The sequence below is a fragment of the Mesoplodon densirostris genome, chromosome 15 (genome assembly GCF_025265405.1).
Source record: "Mesoplodon densirostris isolate mMesDen1 chromosome 15, mMesDen1 primary haplotype, whole genome shotgun sequence".
Lineage (NCBI taxonomy): Eukaryota > Metazoa > Chordata > Mammalia > Artiodactyla > Ziphiidae > Mesoplodon > Mesoplodon densirostris.
The window spans coordinates 47,618,610-47,641,086 of record NC_082675.1 but is presented as its reverse complement, the minus strand read 5'-3'; the positions used below and the strand labels follow the sequence as shown (position 1 = coordinate 47,641,086).

General features: G+C 40.4%; 1 protein-coding gene and 1 non-coding gene across 2 annotated transcripts in view; one reads left to right on the top strand and one right to left on the bottom strand.

Moving 5' to 3' along the window:
• Positions 1-9,006: 9,006 nt before the first annotated feature.
• On the top strand, positions 9,007-9,113 carry LOC132503342 (U6 spliceosomal RNA). The gene has a single exon (XR_009534590.1). It is a non-coding gene; the product is annotated as a U6 spliceosomal RNA (small nuclear RNA).
• Positions 9,114-17,243: 8,130 nt separating this feature from the next.
• Positions 17,244-22,477, bottom strand: part of RNF125 (ring finger protein 125) — a 41,425-nt gene continuing 36,191 nt past the window's right edge. Inside the window, exon 6 of the mRNA XM_060119575.1 lies at positions 17,244-21,512. Coding sequence (XP_059975558.1) covers positions 21,426-21,512 — 87 coding nt within the window. The 3' untranslated portion in view covers positions 17,244-21,425. The remainder of the gene's footprint in view (positions 21,513-22,477) is intronic.

Sequence of the window (22,477 nt, the reverse complement as noted above, 5' to 3'; positions counted from 1 at the left end):
TCAAAATGGCATCTGGAATAAGAGGAAGGACAAAGGGTAGCCGACATGAATTTGAGACACTACTGGGGAATCTTGGTCCTGCAGGTCTCCTTTGAATTCTTGCTGGACTTTTCTGCAGAGAAGATAATTTTGGCTGCTCTCTAAAATGCAGTGAGTCTTGGGCATTGTGCTGCTGGTACCTGCTGGTGAGGGCTACTCTGGCCTGTCTTGCCCGGGTCGAGGCCTTGTCCCCAGCGCTCATCTCTCCTCTCAACCTCCTCTCCTCAACACACCTTTCTTCAACTTTTTGTTCCAACCATAATCCTGCTGATGAAAATTAATCAGTCGATCTAAGAAAGAAATGGAAAATTTCATTCGAGCCAAATTTGAGGATTATGACCTGGGAAGAGTATCTCAAAAAGCTCTGAGAACTGTTCTGCCTATTAGAAGTCAAGGCACAGTTTTATAAGTTTTTTGAGACAGAGGACAATACATCAAATGACATTACTGACAGTTTACATAATCCAGATCTAAGTGTCATGTCATCATGGTGGGTCACGTGACCCCTTACAAGCTCAAGGAGGAACGTTATCTTTTAAGGAGTTGTCTTGTTGATGCTAAGGAGAACATTATTCCTTATGGTTCAACAGGTATTCCTGCTGATGGGGGAGGTTTGGTCGATGCATAATGCAGATACATGATGCACAGTGGTGGGAGAGAGGAAGCCAAAGGGCAGAGAAGAATTTTTTATGTTTACATTTTTGTCTTGCCATAAAATATGAATTTTATTTCACAATCCCTTAGACTGGAAGAATGGACCTTTCCCCTTGCTGTTTATGGCTGATTGGGCTGATTGGGTGCTCCCATATGTAAAACTCTTCAGTCAAGTCTACCTAGCCAGGTAATTAACATACTAAAGGGGGAGATAAGTGAATTTAGAAAATTAATTACTTTCTTGACAAAGCCTGGCTTTGTCTTGTTACAAAACCTTCAAAGTTTTGCTGGTAAAATTGACTGCCTTTGAAGAAGTGAACGGGGAAGCTGGGAGATGGAATAGAAGAGAGGCTCATCTTTCACTGTCTACCCTTCTGTATCTTTTTAAAGTAGTACCATGTGCGGTGCTGACCTTCAGCTGCTTGACAGCCGTGCAGCTCTACTAGTCCTTTTCAGCCTGGCCCCTGATTGGTCAATAGTCTGTTCTGAATGGCCAGTGCCCATTTGGTTCCAGTTGTTAAATATTTTCTTTTAAAAAATTTTTTTTTTAATTTTTATTTATTTATTTATTTTTGGCTGTGTTGGGTCTTTGTTGCTGCGCGCGGGCTTTCTCTAGTTGCGGCGAATGGAGGCTTCTCACTGCGGTGGCTTCTCTTGTGGAGCACAGGCTCTAGACGCGCAGGATTCAGTAGTTGTGGTACATGGACTTCAGTAGTTGTGGCTCGCAGGCTCTAGAGTGCAGTCTCAATAGTTGTGGCTAGTGGGCTCAGTTGTTGTGGTGCACAGGCTTAGTTGCTCCGCGGCATGTGGGATCTTCCTGGACCAGGGCTCAAACCCATGTCCCCTGCACTGGCAGGCAGATTCTTAACCACTGAGCCACCAGGGAGGTCCAAATATTTTCAATATTACTCCTGATCATGTACATAAATAACCTATTCACTGAATGCATATAATTTAATTGTTTAAGCTTGTTTTGGAAATGTTCTTTTTTTCCAAAAAAAAAAGCAAAGTTCTTTACATTCCTGTTAAATTAATACTAATTTCTTCTTTTCCCCTCTTTACCCCAGCACGCACGCACGCGCGCGCGCGCGCGCGCACACACACACACACACACACACAGACAGATGGATGCCTCAGGCTAAGTAAGAAGGAGTTCAAGTGAATAAAAATGTGAAAGGGAAACCATAATAGGCACCATGTTCCTATCAACAAGCATTCTTTTTTTTTTTGGCCACACTGCACAGCTTGCAGGATCTTAGTTCCCCGAACAGGGATTGAACCCACACCCTCAGCAGTGAAAGCACACAGTCCCAACCACTGGACCACCAGGGAATTCCCAACAAGCATTCATAAATCCTACTTCCAACCCCCACTCTAACAAATCATGATTTTTGTTTAGGTAGCTTCTATTTTTCTTCCAGCTCTATCTTTTAGGAGGTAACCCTTATTCTCAGCTCAAGGGGGAAACCCATGATTGAGATGAGCCAATCTGGATGGATTATTTCTTCTTACACATTTAGGCCTGGGCCTGTGACCCAATTATGATCAAGGAGGTGTGACAGGAATTCTTCTGAGGGGCTTCAGCAAGTGCTTTTCTTTGCTGATCAAAAAACAAATAGGAATAAATAATTCCATGCTACTTCTGGATGTTCTTCTGTCCATCTATGCTGCCTGAAACTCTGCAACCATCATGAAACCATGAAAAGAACAAGCCAGAGGATAAGCCAAAGGACTGAATATGCCAGAGCTGAAAGATTGAAGTACGGAGGTCCTTGATATAATTGAGCATTAATCTCAACAACCTGAAACCGCCCTACAGTGAAGTCCTAACCACTGGACTGCTGGGGAATTCCCTACCCTACCTCCTGTTAAACCTTTCTAATAGTTTAAGCCATTCTCAGTTGGCTCTTTTGTTATTTGTAGCTCAGAGTATCTGAGCTAGGTATTTGCTTAATGACTACCAGATCTGTTCCCCCCCCCCCGCCCTGCCCCCCCAGTCCTCTATTCTGCTCTGTATTGCTGGAGTTAACCCTTGCAAACTGTATCGCATTTTCCCTTACCAACTGACTTCTTGCTATATTCAGCCAGTGGGGGTCATTGAAGAGAAACTGGAAGGAAAAAGGAAGGAAGAAGTCAAGGTATTTCTCCCTCTGTGATATTGTGATTTCTAATAAGAAATATGTATTTGGTCTTTGTTCCTGTTTTGGGCACAGAGCTCTCCTAAAAACCTTTTGAATTTCCTACTTGATAAGAACAGTAAAGGTATCTTTTTTTATGTTACTAAGGTGACTTTGGGAAAGCCCCAGAGGTTGGAGGCTGGTCTCCAGAGGAACCAACCAAGTGCTTAAAGGGTTGGAACTTTTAGTACCACACCCAGACCTCCAGGGAGGGAGGGGCTGGAGTTTGAGTTCCCTCACCAATGGTTAATGATTTACTCAATGATGCCTCTGTAATGAAGCCTACATAACAGCCCCAAAGGACAGGGTTTAGAGAGCTTCTGACTTGGTGAACACATGGAAACTGAGGAAAGTGGCCTGGTTAGAGAGCATGGACGCTCCGCATCCTTTCCCCCATCCTTTGCCCTACACATCGCTTCATCAGGTTGTTCCTGAGTTGTATATATCCTTTTATAATAAACCAGTAATCTAGTGAGTAAACTGCTTTCCTGAGTTCTGTAAGCCACTCTAGCAAATTAATCAAACCCAAGTAAGGAGTAGTGGGAACCTCTGATTTATAGCTAATGGGTCAGAAGCACAAGTGACAACCTGGACTTTTGATTTGGTGTCTGAAGTGGGCAGGGGGATGGGCAGTCTTGTAGGACTGAGCCCTTAACCTGTGGGATCTGGCACTATATTCAGGTAGGTATCAGAATTGAGTTGAATTGTAGGACTTGCAGCTGATATCTGAGAATTGTTTAGCATATGGGAAACACCCCCCTAAACACATGCATTGACATTGGGTGACAGAATTTTACCCTCTCTTTGCTTCTGGCAGTGACCTCATTTCTTCCATGTTTCTGAAACTGTGGACCTCAGATTGGGACTTGAACCCACCATCTTTTTTTTTTTTTTTTTTTTTTTTGCATTACGCGGGCCTCTCACTGTTGTGGCCTCTCCCGTTGCGGAGCACAGGCTCTGGACACGCAGGCTCAGCGGCCATGGCTCACGGGCCCAGCCGCTCCGCGGCATGTGGGATCCTCCCGGACAGGGGCACGAACCCGCGTCCTCTGCATCGGCAGGCGGACTCTCAACCACTGTGCCACCAGGGAAGCCCCCCTACCATCTTTTAATTGAGATCACACACATGGTCTCAGGACTTAATGAAGCTCAGGTTCTTTTTTGTTTTTAATTAATTAATTAATTAGGCTGCTCTGGGTCTTAGTTGCAGCATCCGGGGTCCTTGTTGCAGCATGGGGACTTCTTAGTTGCGGCATGCAGGCTTCTTAGTTGTGGCATTCATGCGGGATCTAGTTCCCCGACCAGGGATGAATCTGGACCCCATGCATTGGGAGTGAGGAGTCTTAACCACGGGATGGCTAGGGAAGTCCGAAGCTCAGGTTCTTGATGTCTCATCACAGAATTCAGTGAGAGACAAAGTGATAGGTAAGAAGTGGATTTATTTAGAGAGAAACATGCTCCACACACAGAGTGTAGGCCATCTCAGAAGGCGAGAGGCACAGAAATATGGCATGGTTAGTTTTTATGGGCTGGATAATTTCATAGGCTAATGAGGGGGAGGATTATTCCAACTATTTTGGGGAAAGGGTGGAGATTTCCAGGAATTGGGCCACCTCCCACTTTTTGATCTTTGATGGTTGGCCTCAGAACTGTCTTGGTGCTGGTGTGTGTGTCACTTAGCTTATGCTAATGTATTACAATGAACGTATAATGAGGCTCAAAGTCCAATGGAAGTCAAATCTTCTGCCATCTTGGATCTAGTTAGTTCTAACCAGTTTTTGTCATGTCCTATGGCTATATCATTCTTTTAAAGGTTGTGCCCTGCCTCCTTCCCTCCTGTTTCAGTTCCAGCTTCTGGGAGACCACCCTTCCCTCTATGGTCCCAGTTGCTGCTGGACAGTCCCTGCCTTTTCTCAGTGGCTTCTGTGCTTGCCTTGCTATCACACTTGGTCTTTCAGCAATTTTGACATCTTTGTAATTAATTTTCTGTATTAAACATTTTCTTTTGAACTACTTATTGAGAGCTTTCTTTCCTGATTGGACCCTGACCCATTTTCCTAACTGAATCAACACTTTAGAAGGACAAGGGGAAGGTAAAGGAGAAAAAAACACTGCAAAAGTGGTTCTACTTCTCAGAAGAGAAGGAACTGAGTTACTTTCCATTGCAAGTTTAAATTCCCTCCTCACATCTCTGCAAATTAGCACAAATGGAAACTCAAAAGTGAGGTCTAATTAAACATAGAAAATAAAGGAATTCACCTTTTTAGTCTACCCTGGTTTGGGACAGTTAAATTTCAACTCCTTCATAAATGTCATTATAAATATGCATTTTCATACTATTTACCTTACATTTAATTCCATATCAGCAGCATTTTTATATACTATTATACAGCTGTCGTTTTAAATAATATTCCTATTAGTAACCCCATTGGGCCTATGTATCCTGTGAAGTAAAACCTCCATGTTACAAATCGATTAGCATAGAGGTGTGTATAGTCCCAACTTGAGACTGTCACAGTTTCAAGAATATGGAATTGAGATCCCTATATTCTAATCAGTCTCCATTAAGTGCATTAATGTTGCCAGAAAACTGGGTTCACCTCTTGGTGTGTATCTAGCCAATAGACACAACCAAGCCAAAGGTTGGGAGAAGGAAGGACTTATTACTTGCAACAAGTAAGGAGAACACCAGGGATCTCTCCTAAAGCACTGTCTACCTGAACAGCAAAACTGGGGAAGTTTTAAGCTAAGGGTACATGCATATTCGTGAAGGGGCTTGAGCAGAGGAGAATTCAGCATACAATTGGGGCAAAGGTTGACAGAGTCCAACATTTAGTTGATTGAAGTCAGGAGGGTCAACATCACATTTCTTCCATCCTGCACCTGGTCAGGGCGGGGCGGGGGGTGGGGGGGTGCTTAGTTCCTGCAGCACTGAAAGATATATTATTATGTATATCCCTTGAGGAGGAACTAGGACTCTGCTTTATCACTGCGCTTTTCTCTCTTCCTGAATTTCCTTGTTCCCTTATGATCATTAATACTGAGACCTGTTCAAGGGCAAGCATTGTGGCCAGGCTCAGATCACAAAACGTCTGAGACCAAAATGGCTTCTCTTATGTCAAGAAAGCAGTTTCTGGTTCTCTTTCTCTGGAGACCCCCTTATTTATCGGCTTACACTAACTTGGAAGGTATGTTAACAGGAGCTGTGGGGCAGCCACCTCCTTCCTTCACCAAGCATAGAAAGCCAATCTGTAGAGAGCAAACCAGCAGTGAAAAACATATTCTGAATGCAGCTAAAGTTGTTTCACTGGATAAACTATGCTGTCCTCAGAGGCAGAGCTATAGATTAGACCAGAAATGGCAAGAGATTTCAACAAATCAACTCACATTCCAAATTTTCTTTGATGATATTTGAAAGTTATAGAAGAAAAAGATCCCTCTCCCCGTCCTTTGTCCTACCCACCTTCTCCCTTCCTCCTTCTCCCTTTTTCTTTTTCCTTTTTTTCTTTCATTTACTTCACACATTTATTGACATCTTCTGGGCATTGTTCGGTTCTGGGCTCACAGCCAGGATGAAGGCAACTATTACAAGATTAGTTCCAGTATAACAGTGGAGGCAAAAGCTTCACACCAGTTTTTAAAAGCAAACAAAGTCTAATTTTTAAGGAAATAGAAGAACAGTCCAGAACATAAACACTCTTCTTTCTGTTCTTAAAGTTAATTATTCCAGCCATTTCCCACTCAATACATATGCATTTGTACTTCCTCAAAAGGAGACAATCCAAAGCCCCTTCCAGCTGTGCTTCTAGAGGCAATGTCACAAGACTACTATTTTTTCCAGTGCAATATCTCTTACTTCTTCCTTTAGTTGAGTCTTAATCTAGTCCAGTTTTGTTTGTTTGCTTTTGTTTGTTTGTTTTGGCCGTGCCCCACGGCTTGTGGGATTTTAGTTCCTCCACCAGGGATTGAACTCATGCCCTTGGCAGTGAAAGCGCAGAGTCCCAACCACTGGATGGCCACGGAATTCCTCTGGTCCAGTTTTAATATCTCATCATCCTGCAGTGTTTTTTTTTTAAATTAATATTTTGCCACATTTGCTTTCTCACTCTCTGCATATGGTAATGACTTTTTTAAAATATTTATTTATTTATTTATTTAGGTTGTGCCAGGTCTTAGTTGAGGCACGCACGTGGGATCTCGTTCTCCAACCAGGGATCGAACCTGGGTCCCCTGCATTGGGAGTTTGGAGTCTTACCCACTGGACCACCAGGGAAGTCCCATCCTGCAGTCTTAGGCTAAATCATAAATGTAATCCCTATCAACCACCTCTCATGTGCCACAATGCAAAACAAACACAACTACAGTAAGAATTTCCATTTAGAATGTGGAGAAAGGAGAAGGAACCATGGAATATGTACTGTCTGCTGTTGGACAGAGTTAATGAAGCAAAGCAGAGAACCACTGAGTCTCATGGTTGACTTGAGAGTGGTGAGAATCCCATTGTCAATGAATCTGGCTCTCTGATATTACTTGCTGGGATAATTACTGTTGCCAGGGGAACACCTAAAAGGACATTAGCATAGACTAGCCTGTCTAAGGAGAAGGAAGGGGTCTATCTCATTTGCAATTCATTTTTTGTTAAAGGTATTGGGGTACCAAAATGAGACTCTTCTTGAGACTCTAAGGAATTAGGACATTCTGCCTTATTGATTTTATTTTTACTTTTTATTTATTTTTAAAAATCAACTTTATTGAAGTATTATTTATGTACGATAAAATGCACCTACTTTGATCATCTAGTTTGATGAATTTTGGTAAATGCTGCCCTGTTGATTTTTTGTGTGTGTGTGGTACGCGGGCCTCTCACTGTTGTGGCCTCTCCTGTTGCAGAGCACAGGCTGCGGACGCGCAGGCTCAGCGTCCATGGCTCACGGGCCTAACTGCTCCGCGGCACCGGGGCTCGAACTCGTGTCCCCTGCATTGGCAGGCGGACTCTCAACCACTGCGCCACCAGGGAAGCCCCTGCCCCGTTGATTTTAATGAATCACAGGCTTGTCACAGGTTGGGTTTCTGCTGGTGCTACATTTCTGATAAAACTGTAGTCATCTGTTTATCAGTTTCATTTTAGGGGAACTTCCTTACAGTAAACACCAAAAAATGTGTCAGGTCATGGGGCTGCTAAATTGAAGAGACAAGACTGGGCGACCCTCAGATTTTCTATTTGTTAGCAGCAACTCTGGGGATAACACATATCCAGGGCACTCCTTTTGACAAACTTTGTCTTAGGACAGTGTAGATGAAGAAACTGGCTGGGCTGGCAGAGAACTCTTGCTCTCTATCTTCTAGAATATCATTCTATCCCCCAGACTGAACTCCAGTCCAATATACTTTGCCATGGCATTGCCAGCCTGTTTGTCAGGAGGGGAGCCAGTGTGTGGCACTGTGGTACAGCTCAGCGAGGCAGGGTACCCCAAATTCTCCATTCATTCCTCCCCAGTGGCCAGGATCTCACCCTTTCTCAGTCAACACTGTAATCTTAAGCACAGAAAGGGAAGTGAATCAGGGAACTTGAGCTCTTCACTTCGGTCCAGCAGATGATTACTTTCTTGATCTGGACCTCAGCATTCTCACTTTCCAATTCTTCTTTTTCTCTACCTGCATCCAGGAAAATCTCAATGAGAGCATGCAAATTTCTTGTTGTACTTTATTGAAGGTACTCAGGAAAATTTAAGAGTATCTGATTTTCAGTCTGGGTCCAATCAGGAAAGGGATTTGAACCGACAATTATTTGAACAGAGAAAGTTTAATATGAAGAATTTTTAACTCTACTAGGGGATTAACATGAGAAGTAAAGGGGGAGGGGATAAATTGGGAGATCAGGATTGACATATACACACTACTATAGGTAAAATAGAAAACTAATAAGGACCAGTAGGTCCTTATTATAGCACAAGGAACTCTACTCAGTACTCTGTAATGGTCTATATGGGAAAAGAAGCTGAAAAAGAGTGGACATATGTATATGTATAACTGATTCACTTTACTGTACACCTGAAACTAACACCACATGCTAAATCAACTATACTCCAACAAAAATTAAAGTAAAAAAAGAGAACTCTAAAGAATATAGAGTTGAGTGCTTGCTTCAGCAGCACATGTACTAAAATCAGAACAATACAGAGAAGATTAGCATGGCCCCTGTGCAAGGATGACACTCGAATTCATGATGCATTCCATATTTAAAAGAAAAATAATAATAACACAGGGTTGAGATAGGGTACCCAAAGAAGGACTCTACCCCCACTTCCAGACCTTTGTCAAGACCTTGCTGGAGAGGGCCCAGCTGTGGCTCACAGGATGGCAGAGAAGTCACTGTGGTGCCATGCTGTTGGAACTTGCTGGAAGTTTGTCCTCTAGTTTGCTTCAGGCAAACTCTTCCCTCCTGGTGGTCTCCAAATGCGAAATTATTTAAGCTCAGGATATTTAGTGTGAAAAACAACAACAACAGTGTTGTCAAACCCAAATTCCTGTGCCTGGTGCACAGTGAGACCAAACAAGCAAAAACATCAGAGTTTGGAGCAGCGAAAGGTTTATTGAAGAGCCAAGCAAGGAGACGGACAGCTCGTACTCAAAAAGCCCAAACTCCCTTATGGTTTTTGGGGAAGAGTTTTTATTGGCAAAATTTGGGGAGAGGGCTGCAGGGTGTGTGACTTTCTTCTGATTGGTTGGTGGTAAGGTAACAGGGTGGCGTTCCAGGAATCCCAATTATAAGCCTTCTGGCTCCAATCATTCTGGTGTCCACATGCTTGTGCCCAGCCTGAAGTTACCATCCTCCACACTGAATGGGGGCCTTAGTTTCTGTAGAAGAACTCAGAGATATATACCAGACTGCCTTGCATATTTCCCCCTAGGAGGAACCAGAACTCTGCCCCATTGCTGCACTATTGTTTCTTGACTGCCTTTCCTTTGTTTCTGCATTCCCTCATTTCCCTGATTAGTAACAGTTTGAATCTGCCCTTTGGAACTCAAAGAAGGTCTAAGAGACTGAAGTCTTTTTCCTACAAACAAGAAATGGGGAGACACAGAAAGGCTATTGTACCTGGGAGGGTCCCACAGGATCCTGCTCGGTTTCAACAGTACCCATAACAAAAACAAGAACTGCCTTCTCGTCCTAAGAGTTCCATCAAAAATCCTATAAAGAAGTGATGCTAACTCAGACTGGCAACTCAAATCAGTAAATATCTAAGAGAATGTACAACTGCAAATGGGGGAAAAAGCAAGCAAACAAAGCTGTGTGCTCTAAGTTTATCAGAAGTCTGGAGAGAGACCTGGGGGTGGGGAAAAAAAAGCAACAGGGAGAAGCATTGTTCAGTCTCTATATTTAAGTACGTTATTTTTGAAACCTCAAGGGCTTCACCAGTGACATGATACTTCTTTCCTAAATTTCACCAACAATTGTAATTTCCCAAACTGAGAGGCATGAAACTATATATTCGGCATATAAATTGGTATTTGGTTTACCCACATACCAATTTTGTTTGTTTGTTTGTTTACTGTGGTTAAAAAAAAAAGCATAAAAGTTTCCACTTTGGGCTTCCCTGGTGACACAGTGGTTAAGAATCCGCCTGCCAATGCAGGAGACACGGGTTTGAGACCTGCTCCAGGAAGATCCCACATGCCATGGAGCAACTAAGCCCGTGCACCACAGCTACTGAGCCCGTGTGCTACAACTACTGAAACCCACGCACCTAGAGTCCATGCTCCGCAACAAGAGAAGCCACCGCATGAGAAGACTGTGCAATGCAACAAAGAGTAGCCCCCACTTGCTGCAACTAGAGAAAGCCCGCGTGCAGAAACAGAGACCCTATGCAGCCAAAAATAAATAAATAAAATAATTTTAAAAATAAATAAATTTTTAAAAATTTCCATTTTGACCATTTTTAACTGTATGGTTCAATAGTGTTAACTATATGTACCTTGCTATGCAACAGGTCTCTAGAACTTTTTCATCTTGCAAAACTGAAACTCTATATCCATTGAATAACTCCTCTTTTCACCCTCCCTCTGCCCCCTGGCAACAACCATTCTATTTTCTGTTTCTAAGAGTTTGACTACTTTAGGAAAAAAATTTCGTTACAAATTTTTGGCCATGTCACATGGCTTGCAGTTTCTTAGTTCCTCAACCAGGGATTGAACTTGTGCCCCCTGCAATGGAAGTGGAGTCTTAACCACTGAACTGCTAGGGAATCCCCCTAAAGTAGTTTTAAAATCAAAAAGCCTTGAGACTGAAATTTCTGGAGAACACGCTCTTGAAATACTGTCAAAGCATAGTATGATTTTATATATAAGACTTTGACCTTCTTGCATGTATTAAGGATGTGTCAAGGGGACAAAGTGAAATACATTTAGAGGCATATCAAAATATAGTAGATATAAGAACTAAACATTTCCTTCATTTTATTTGATTACCTGGGTTTTATTTAGTTGTCTACAGTGACTCTGCAGCAAATTACTACACTGTATAATCTGGAGCAAGTTAAACTCAGCAACTGTAAAATACAATGTACAGTTGTCCTTCAGAATTAGTGCAATACCTCTAATATCACCAAATGAAGGTGAAATAATACTGCTTGTCCCGTAGGAGCTATGTTACTGGACTGCTCACTGCTTTAAAACTCTGTCTAGAAGAGAAGATGCCTAGTAGTTTGGCTCACTTGACAAGTCTATCTCTAAAAAGAAGAGCTGCATCTGGCTTGAAGACTTTATTCGTTAAGAACATCTTGCCTATGCTTTTCAAACTACAATTTATTCACTAATTTATTCATCAGATATTTATTGAGTGCCCATAGATGCACTGTGCTAAGTTCTGGGGAAATAGTAATGAGCAAATTCAGACATAAAGTTGCGCTTTTTACTATAATTTTGCTCCCCATATAGACTTTATTAGTGAGGAAAGGATATACTGAGGAGCTAACATGAGTATTCTGATCCACTTGTCAACCACTCGTTTTTCCGTTCAACAAACATATTGTTTTGTTTTTTTTGTTTTTTTTATTTTTTTCGGTACATGGGCCTCTCACTGTTGTGGCCTCTCCCGTTGCGGAGCACAGGCTCCGGACGAGCAGGCTCAGCAACCATGGCTCAGGGGCCCAGCTGCTCCGCGGCATGCGGGATCTTCCCGGACAAGGCACAAACCCGTGTCCCCTGCATCGGCAGGCGGACTCCCAAAACTGCACCACCAGGGAAGCCCCTAAACATATTTTTATGGCCTGATTTTCTGTCCCCCTCAAATGCATATGTTGAAACCCTAATCCCCAATGTAATGGTATTTGTAGACAGGACATTTGGGAGGTAATGAGGGTTAGATGAGGTCATGAGGGTGGTGCGCTCATGATGGGATTGGTGCCTTTATAAGAAGAGACACTAGAATGCTTGATCTCTCTCTCTCTGCCATGTGAGGACACAGTGAGAGTGTGACTGTCTGTAAGCCAGGGAGAGAGCCCTCACCAGAAACTGAACCCTGAAGGTCCTTGATGGCAGACTTTCCAGCCTCCAGAACTGTGAGAAAACAAATTTCTGTCTAAGCCACCCAGTGTATGGTGTTATGTTATGACAGCCCTAGCAAACTAAGACACATGTACTGAGTTTCTAGTAAGGCCCTGTGAATGTAACCCTCGCCCTTAAGGAATGCCCAATCTCATGAGTATCAGTCATATAAACAAAGAAATATAATATGGTATCTATAGCAATGGAGGTGTGGTCCAGAGATAGTGTGGTCTAGTGATATAAAGGATGGTGTGATTGACTCTGCTTGGATAGCTCAAAGGAGTCTTCTCAGAGAAATTATGAAATTTATTATAAGGAGAGGTAAGATGCCACTACCAAATTGCTTTGTAATGTGTAAATTCTACCACTAACACCATCCCAGTGTGCCAGTTCCTCCACATCTTCTTTGCATGGGGGACCATCAGTTGAGAAATTTGCTAATAGACTGATTCAAAAAATATTTACTGAGAGCTTACACTATGTCAGACATTGTGTTAAGATAGAAAAATAATACATCACTATAGAGTTCAAATTAATATCTATAATTACTGTATTTGCATGTTTTATATGTATGTTTTACTAGCTATTTCTCTCTATTCTTATTTATATTTATATTATTACATACTTATTGTTATGGGCTGAATGTTTGTGTCCCCAAAAATTCATTTTGAAGCCCTAACCCCTTATGTGATGGTATTTGGAGGTGGATCTTTGAGGGTAATTAGGTTTAGATGGGGTCCTGAGCAGATTAGTACTCGTATAAGAAGAGGAAGAGACCAGAGGTCACTGTCTCTGCTATGTGAGAATTCAGCAAAAAGGTGGCCATCAACAAGCCAGAAAGAGGGCCCTCACCAATAACAAAATCTGCTGACACCTAGATCTTGGACTTCCCAGCCTCCAGAACTGTGAAAAATAAATGTCTATTGTTTAAGCCACCCAGCCTATGCTATTTTTTTTTCTTTTCTTTTTTGGCCACATCCTGCGGCTTGTGGGATCTTAGATCCCTGAGCAGGGATTGAACCCACACCCTCAGCAATGAAAGCTTGGAGTCCTAGCCACTGGACCACCAGGAAATTCCCATACGGTATTTTTTTTTAAATTTAAGTATGGTTGATTTACAGTGTTGTTAGTTTCTGGTGTACAGCAAACTGATTCAGCTATACATATATATATATATATTCTTTTCCATTATGGCTTATTATAGGATATTGAATGTATTTCCCTGTGCTATACAGTAGGACCTTGTTGTTTTTCTATTTTATATATAATAGTTTGTATCTGCTAATGCTGAACTCCAAATTTATCCCTCCTCCACCCCCTCTCCCCTTTGGCAACTTTAAGTTTGTTTTCTATGTCTGTGAATCTGTTTCTGTTTTGTAAATAAGTTCATTTGTACCATATTTTAGATTCCACATATAAGTGATATCATATGGTATTTGTCTTTCTCTGTCTGACTTCACTTAGCATGATAATCTCTAGGTCCATCCATGTTGCTGCAAATGGCATTATTTCAATCTTTTTTATCAGCCTATCATATTTTTTTATAGTCTGCTAAGCTAAGACACTTATCTATTGAGGTATTCTTACTAACGAATTAATTTACACTTCTGCTTGGTTTCATGAAGACTTTGAGCTAGATTACTAGGGTTTTAATATTTTTTATCACTCTTGTGAACTCCATGTGATAAAAACATTATGTTTTTACATGTTTTTATATCATCAATAACTATAATGATAGATTAGCAGAAATATTTACTAAGTACTTACCATGTGCCACTGTTTTTGATTTTGTCTTAAGATGCACATTAAGATATTGGGTAGATTAGTGGTGTATACCTGCACTCAAAGAATTTATATTCTAGAGAGGGGAGACACTCAATAAAAATGAAAATAAACATGTAAGCTAATTTCAAATTCTAATAGCAGTTAAGAAGAAACTATAATAGGATAATAGACAAAAGGGGGAAATGACTTTGGCTAGAATTATGATAAAAATCCTTTATGAGAAGATGACATTTGATCTGGGAGTTAAAGATTAGAAGGCAGCCATGTCAAACTCTGGGAAAGGGCTTTTCAAACAGAAGGAATAGAAAGTGCCAAGGTGCAGGAACCACTAATCTTGGTGTGCTTAACCTAAAGACCAGTGTGGCTGACTTGTAGGGATTAAAGGAGAGAGTAGAGATGAAATTGGAAAAGTAGGCAGAGGCCAGATCATGAGGAACTTTGGAAGGGAATGGAAAGGCATTTAGATTTTATTCACGTAACAATGGAAAGCCCTTGGTGCATTTTAAGCAGTGGGAAGGGGGTGGGGGCATGATCAGATTTATGCTTTTGAAGATCTCTCTGACTGCTCTATGGATAATGGTCCATACTGCCATAAGTGGAGGGAGGCCAATTAGATGTTTACTACAGGGATCCAGGAAACAGATGATGATGGTTTAGATTAAAATTGTAATCGTGGAGATAGTGAGAAATTGATAGATCTGAATGTATTTTGATGACTTGCTGATGAATCCATCAGAATTTCAGACATTCTAATTCTGTACATCTGGGGAGGGCTGAGAAAAATGCAGTTATACCAAGTAACCCAAGTGGTTCTGATGAAGGTACACAAGTATACTGAGAAAATACAGTGGTAAAGACTGAGAATGCACTTGGTGTTTCTTTTAATAAATAAGAAAAATGATTCAAAAAAAGAAATTATTGTCTTATGTTTGAGAAACGGACAGGTTTCTCATTTGGTAAACTGATCCCAAATTGTGAAATAAAATTAATGAAAAAATTACCATGGCAAAAAAGAATATTATTTCCTGTTTTTAAAAACCCACTCTCATTTTGACTTTCACCCTTCCATTTCAAAGATGTTTTTAAGACCTTTCCCCTATGGACCTCTGTTTCTCTGTCAGCTTTTCTTGGCTTGTACCTCCATGGTTGATGTTAATATTATATCCCAATATCCAGAATCTCTGTGTTTCACCTTCACTGGGCCCTTTTTTTTTTTTTTTGGCCATACCACATGGCATGCAGGATCTTAGTTCCCCGACCAGGGATCGAACCCGTGCCCCCTGCAGTGGAAGCGTGGAGTCTTAACCACTGGACAACCAGGGAAGTCCCCATTGGGCCTTTTATTTATTTAAACATTTTATTTATTTATTGGCTGTGCTGTGTGTTAGTTGCAGTAGCACATAGGATCTTCATTGAGGCATTCAGGACCTTTCATTGCGGCGAGTGGGCTCTTCGTTGTCTCGCGTGGGCTTCTCTCTAGTTGTGGCATGCGGGTTTTCTCTCTCTAGTTGCAGCGCTGGGCTCCAGAGCGCATGGGCTCTATAGTTGCAGCACGTGGGCTCTCTTGCTGAAGCTCACGAGCTCAGTAGTTTTGGCGCACGGGCTTCGATGCCCCACAGCATGGGGGATCTTGGTTTCCTGATGAGGGATGGAACGGATGTCCCCTGCATTGGAAGGCAGATTCTTTACCACTGGACCACCGGGGAAGTTCCATGGGCCTTTTAAATGGCTGCTTTGGGGCAATGATTAGCCCTAATCAAGACCCTTGTATGGTCTTCTCTGAAGCCTGCAGGATTAAAATACCAGATGAGGGCTTCCCTGGTGGTGCAGTGGTTGAGAGTCCACCTGCCGCTGCAGGGAACATGGGTTCATGCCCTGGTCCAGGAAGATCCCACATGCCGCGGAGCGGCTGGGCCCATGAGCCATAGCCGCTGAGCCTGCGCATCCGGAGCCTGTGCTCCACAACGCGAGAGGCCACAACAGTGAGAGGCCCGCATACCGCAACAACAACAAAAAATTAAAATAGGCTAAAATACTAGATGATTTTTTTAGACATAAGATAAAAACTTAAATATTTCTTAGCCTCAAGGATCTCAGACATACGTGTCCCTCTGTTATATATTTACCTTATTTATTTTTATTTGTTTGCGCGAGGTCTTAGTTGTGGCTTGCTGGCTCCTTAGTTGCAGCACTAGGGCTCCTTAGTTGTGGCATGCAAACTCTTTAGTTGTGGCATGCGTGTGAGATCTAGTTCCCTGACCAGGGATCAAACCTGGGTCCCCTGCATTGGGAGCACGGAGTCTTATCCACTGTGCCACCGGGGAAGTCCCATTTTACCTTATTTACTTCAATAACTCTAACCTAAGTGATGAAAGTAAGTCTTCCCAAACCATTCTGGGTTCCCGGTATCTTTTAGGATGTCACTCAGCAAACAGTCATCAGAGGTCATGCCATTAAGACCTGTGCTCTGGCCTGTTCCTCTCCTTGTGAAAAAATCCAAAAAAAACTTTCCTGTCTTAGTATATTCTGAACTGGGGTACATATGACAGCTATAGCCACCCCAAACTTAGTATGTATTTAGCAGGGAGTAAGAGATACAAAATTCATCTTCATCTTGCCTTTTAAATTTCAGTGGAGTCCCTTGGAAGCAGAGCCAATAATAACTTCATGATGCTCAGCTTTACCTTGACTCAAACCAGGGTTTCTAAACCTCATCACTATTGACAGAAAGGGTAATCCTTTGCTGTGAGGGGCTGTCCTGTGCATTGTAGAATGTTGAGTAGCATCCCTGGCTTTGATCCACATCCTGGGCAATAGCACATCACAGTTATGACAACCCCAAATGTTTTGACATTGTCAAGTGTCCCCTAGGAGGCAAAACTGCTCCCAATTGAGAACTACTGGCCTAAATGAAAGTATATTTTCATGATAGATATTGCTGAATGATGACAATTTAAAAAACATATGAGGTTTAAAAGCATAAAAGGGTATTAGATGTAAAAAATTATCAAGATCCATGTTTAAGAACAGACACAGTAGATATTTTAATGAAAGCAATGGTCCTGCCATTCTTTATTTCTCACAATAACACATATTTACAGAAGAAAAGGAATAGTACATTTTAATTTCTGATCATTATACAGATTTATTTTTTGCAGTTGAATAGTAAAAGGATGAATCTCTTAGTGACTTTTTAAAATAATTTCAATGTTACTTGAAGGTACTAATTATATGTTAAATGTGTTCAGTAACTGTTGTAAGCTCACTTGAAAACAAAGGACACTTAGCACCCAGTAAAAGTAATAAAGTAACATCATTAGAGCCAGGATCTTTTAGAAGATCTGACCTGGAACTATCTTCACCGTAGATTCCCAATACAATTTCTCAATATGTTTTAGAAACTTGGGTGTAAAAAATATGTAAAAGGAAAATCTCCATAGGTTTTTGTAGGATTAGAAGAATTTAGCTTTTAAAGAATAACATGTGAATCAGTTTTTCCCTCATAAGGCCTTGAAAAATTGGCACCTTGAGGTGCTATTAAAAAAAAAAAGGAGATTTTTTGCTTAGTCAACAGCTTCAAATATTGGTTTTCATTTTTTAAGACAACAATGAATTATAAATTCCTTTTAATAAAAGGTTAAAGGCACAGTGAAACAATGAATAATAGTTGCACTTCACTATTTTAGAACTCAAAATAATTCAAAAGGCAAAATAATTCAGGTGGCCAGCACCTGGTTTGTCCCGTAGGGGGCAAAATTATCAAAAGAGATATCCAGGGACAGGATGTAGAATTGCTGCACTGAGGTTTAACAGTGGCAGGTGACTTAAAGCTTTACTCAAAATACAGTTTTTAAGTTTTGAAGTTTTTTTCAAGTTTTACAGATTTAAAGATGCCTTTTGTATTGCTTGGAATTAACAAAAATTTATTTTCTGGATAGTGAGTACTAATACTCAGAAATATATTCTTTTGTTTTTCCAGGACTATATTTTCAATCTAATGATTACCTCTTAAAAGTTCCTCTCCTTTTGCCCTTGTTGTCCAATAAGTTTTGCTTTACTGGTTGAGCCATCCAAACTGTAGGAAGAGAGGTGGTGAAACTAAAAATCTGTTGTTACTTGTTAGCAGCTGTGAAAAGCAAGCTTGAAACTAGTATCTAAAAGGGAGGAAATATGGCCCTCTAGATTTCACCCAGCTTTACGTTTCTCTAATTACCTTGCAGTGGATGGCAGAATGGTAAGCAAGGCTTTTAAGAAGTAATGGATAATTTACTATAGAAAATTTTGGGGAACATGACTATGACTACATTTACGTGTAAGGAACAAAGAAGTTTATAGACGATTACAGTTAAGAAGCTAACCACAACCAAGTAACATTTTATCCTCAGGAGTTGAAATCATGCATCTTCGTAGCTTCTTTGCTTGCCTTCAAGATGGAAATATTATTCTATGTGCTAGATTTGTCATTAGAGAGCCAAATATGAAAAATAGAGCCATCAAATAAGGAGTGGTAGCAAGCACTAAATATACAGGTACTTGAAGAACTAAGCTAAATGGGGGATAAAAGAGAGTATTGTATGTTACACCAATAGGTTCTCAAAAAACGTCTTTTTTGGTCTTCCCTGCTGGCGCAGGGGTTGAGAGTCCGCCTGCCGATGCAGGGGACACGGGTTCGTGCCCCGGTCTGGGAAGATCCCACATACCGCGGAGCGGCTGGGCCCCTGAGCCATGGCCGCTGAGCCTGCGCGTCCGGAGCCTGTGCTCCGCAACGGGAGAGGCCACAACAGTGAGAGCCCCGCGTACCGCAAAAAAAAAGAAAAAAAAACAGAAAACGTTTTTTTTTTGTTCTGGCTGTACCATGCGGCTTGCAGAATCTTAGTTCCCCCCGTTCAGGGGTCAGACCCGGGCCCTGGGCAGTGAGAACACAGAGTCCTAACCACTGGACTGCCAGGGAATTCCTTGAAAATGTTGATACACTACAACTTTAAACAATAGGAGATTAGGGAGAACAAATGAAAAACATTTTTAATTGTACCAGCTATCATACTGGTGATGGTTTATTAGTATTATTATTCTGAGACTGTTGCATGCATAAAGTAGATTAAGGAAATGAATAATTGTGGGATATTCCTGTGTCCTTGAAGGCCAGGATTCTCAGTAGAGAAAAACAAAAGACACAAATGTAATAGAAAAAATTAGGCAAAAACCCTGTAGTACTTAATTTGATTTGCAAGTATCAAAATAAACTCAAGAATAAGTGTTTTATCTTAAAAAAAAAGGATATTTCCTAGCTCTCTCCTAGAAACAAAGACCAATATAGCTGCTATGAACTTAACAATCACAATTACAGTTCTGAAGCACTATTTCTCACTGAAAATAACCAGGCTCATTAAGAGAAATGGCTGATACCAGGTCTGGGGCAGGAAACATCCAAGTTGAGCCTGGAATAGCCTGTCATACGAGACTACAAGGAAGCCAGTAAAGACTGCTAGAGTAGTGTCAGAAGGACTCAGAGTGAACTTGATAAGGCTCCCAATGACCAAAGATAGGACAATTTGAGCTTTAATAAGGCAATATGTGAAATGGATTAAAGCCTATCAAATATGTTTGAATCCATGAGTTCACAACACTTAAAAAAAGTGATCTACAGAGGATGATAGAAAACAAATTTATTATCTTGAAATTTGGTAAATAAAGGGGAAAATTCAAGTTTATTTTCCCTTTCCTATATGAACTTGACCACTGGTTAACCAAGTAGTAGATATGGGGAAACACCTCTTTAAAAAAATGTTCCAACTAATAAATGAAAAAGAAATGATAGAATATTCTCCAACCCACAACAAATCAATGGATCTAGGCATTGAGTATCAATTTCAGCTGACATCACAAAAGAGAGAACCAGACATTCTGTGCCCTCTGTTGAAAGAATACACCATGATCTATGGTCTGGCCAAAAGTTTGAACCTGAGTCTGCTCAGATCTCTGGATCCATGTGTCAGTATCCAGAGGATAGAAGAACATGCTGAATTGTGCCATGAGTATGCAATTAACAAAATATAGACAGTGGGAAATATATAAAACCAGGTTCTTCAGTAGGTAAATTTTAAGGAAAAGAAAGAAGGAGAAACCCAGAAATTAAAAACAGACATTAAGAGATATATCTAATAAAGCAATTTTAAATGGGTAAGATTAAAAGCTAGTGTGTAGAGACACACACTTGGGGGATAAACTAAGAAAGAAATGCAAGGAAGTGAGTACTATTGAAATCAATGTAGTGTTTACTTTTGTGGGGTTGAGGAAGAGGTTTGTTAACTGTGACAGGACACATAGAAGACATCCAAGGTGACTGGCAGAGTTCTAAAAGAATGTTTCTTTATGAGAATGTAATAAGCTATATATTTTCTGTTTGGTTTTCAGTTTTTCTGTTTATTTTATAATTTTCCTAAAAGATAAAATTAAAAAAAAATAAAAGCCCTTAGGATTTTCCACTAAAAATTATGGATGTGAATACTTCTACTGTAAATATCAGCTGATGGTTCTTAAGAAGTTGCCTGTATTATAGAAATATTTCTAAATAATAAGCTACAAATATTTGAAAAATATAATATTAAATTCTTATGTGTGCATAGTTATAAAAAGTCAAAGCATTAAGTATACATTCCTAACATGAAATTTATTTTATTACAGTATTATGTTATACAATTTGGTTAAATGGATGTTGTCAACTGCCAAAATTTTCCTTTCCTACTCCATACAAGGTTATTCCTTTTATTCTATTAGCGGTTAGAACGTGAACTCTAGAAGAGATTTCATATTTCCTTGAATGACCACACTTTGTCTCACTCTCCATAGAACAAAGATTAGTTAATTTGACCAACCATGAGGGAAGTTATCAATATGTAGCATTACACACAATGTCATCTGATTTGCAAATAAAGATCCTTCACCCACATACTCAGCCTTATGTTCTCTTCCATATATTAATGGCTGATGGAGACTTTTTTTGCTGTTAAGTGTCTGAGAAACTCAAGAATGTAAAACAGACCTAAACCACTAAAATGAAAGCAGTTTTAAAATGCAGTATAACAATAAACGTGGACAAACATATAACTGTGTTGTACACTTTTTTGCCCATCAAACATTGACAGTTTCCCTCCAATCCTTCAAGTAGCATCTTGAAAAAAATGGTGCAATTGTACTATCTCCTTCCCTTTTCTTTTAATACAATTATGTGGTGTTCGAGTGATTCACATATTCCAGAAGTGACCGGTCTAAAACCCTTTGAATAAGAGCTTCCTCAATTATATTAAAATCCTACAATAAAGAAAAATAATTAGAAACATACAGTCAGAGATGACAGTTTTCAGAAATTGAAGGATGGGAGTTAAGACAATGCCTCATTTTGCAAAGTGAAGCCCTGAATTTAGTCCAAGTTTCCACAAAAACTCATAGAACCCAGGACTTCTGCTTTGGGGCTTGTGTATTTTCTATGTCATTTTTACTGCCTATCAACTAACTAGGTACAGTCATAGTAAAATAGTTTTGATCTGGAATTTAAAGTTTTTATCTGATCTAACTAGTAGTTTTTAGTCAACAGTACAAATCCTGTCAGAGTGCTATGCTCCACATAAACATGTAATAGTTAAGACATTCCCATAGATGAGACATGTAATAGTTAAGCCACGTAAAGTTAAGACATTCCCATAGGACTCATCGATCCCGGCAGTACTACTGAATATCTAGTTTTGAAAAAAGAAAGGCTGAAAACAAAACACTCTTTCTCCTTGCTACCCTATGGTCAAAATGGAATTCAAAACTTTAGGTCAGCACATTCTATAAATAAAACAAAAAGTATTAAGAGCCCCATCCTCTGCAATCCATCTCCTCTTCGCCAATAAACTAAAAAAATAAAATAAAATCTTTATTGGAAGTCCACTCTAAAACATAAAAGCAAATAAATGAAATCCAAAGGAAAGCTATAAAGCACAGCAGAGCACAAGATTTGGACTCAATGCCAGGTTGTTCTGAGGCAATTTATTAACCTTTGAGCATCAGATATTTCATAGCTAAGTAAGGATAATGATATAGTACTTACTTCACAGAAGTTGCTGCAAGGAATAAAATGAGATAATTTGCATAAAATGCCTAGCATAGTACTTGGTAGTTTAGGAAACAAAAAATCAAAACAAAGAACACTTTTTCAACCTCACTTCCACATCCAAGAATATGGTTTTGAGTGGGTGGAAAGTATTCTCATCAAAGTGGCTTCTTCCTGACCA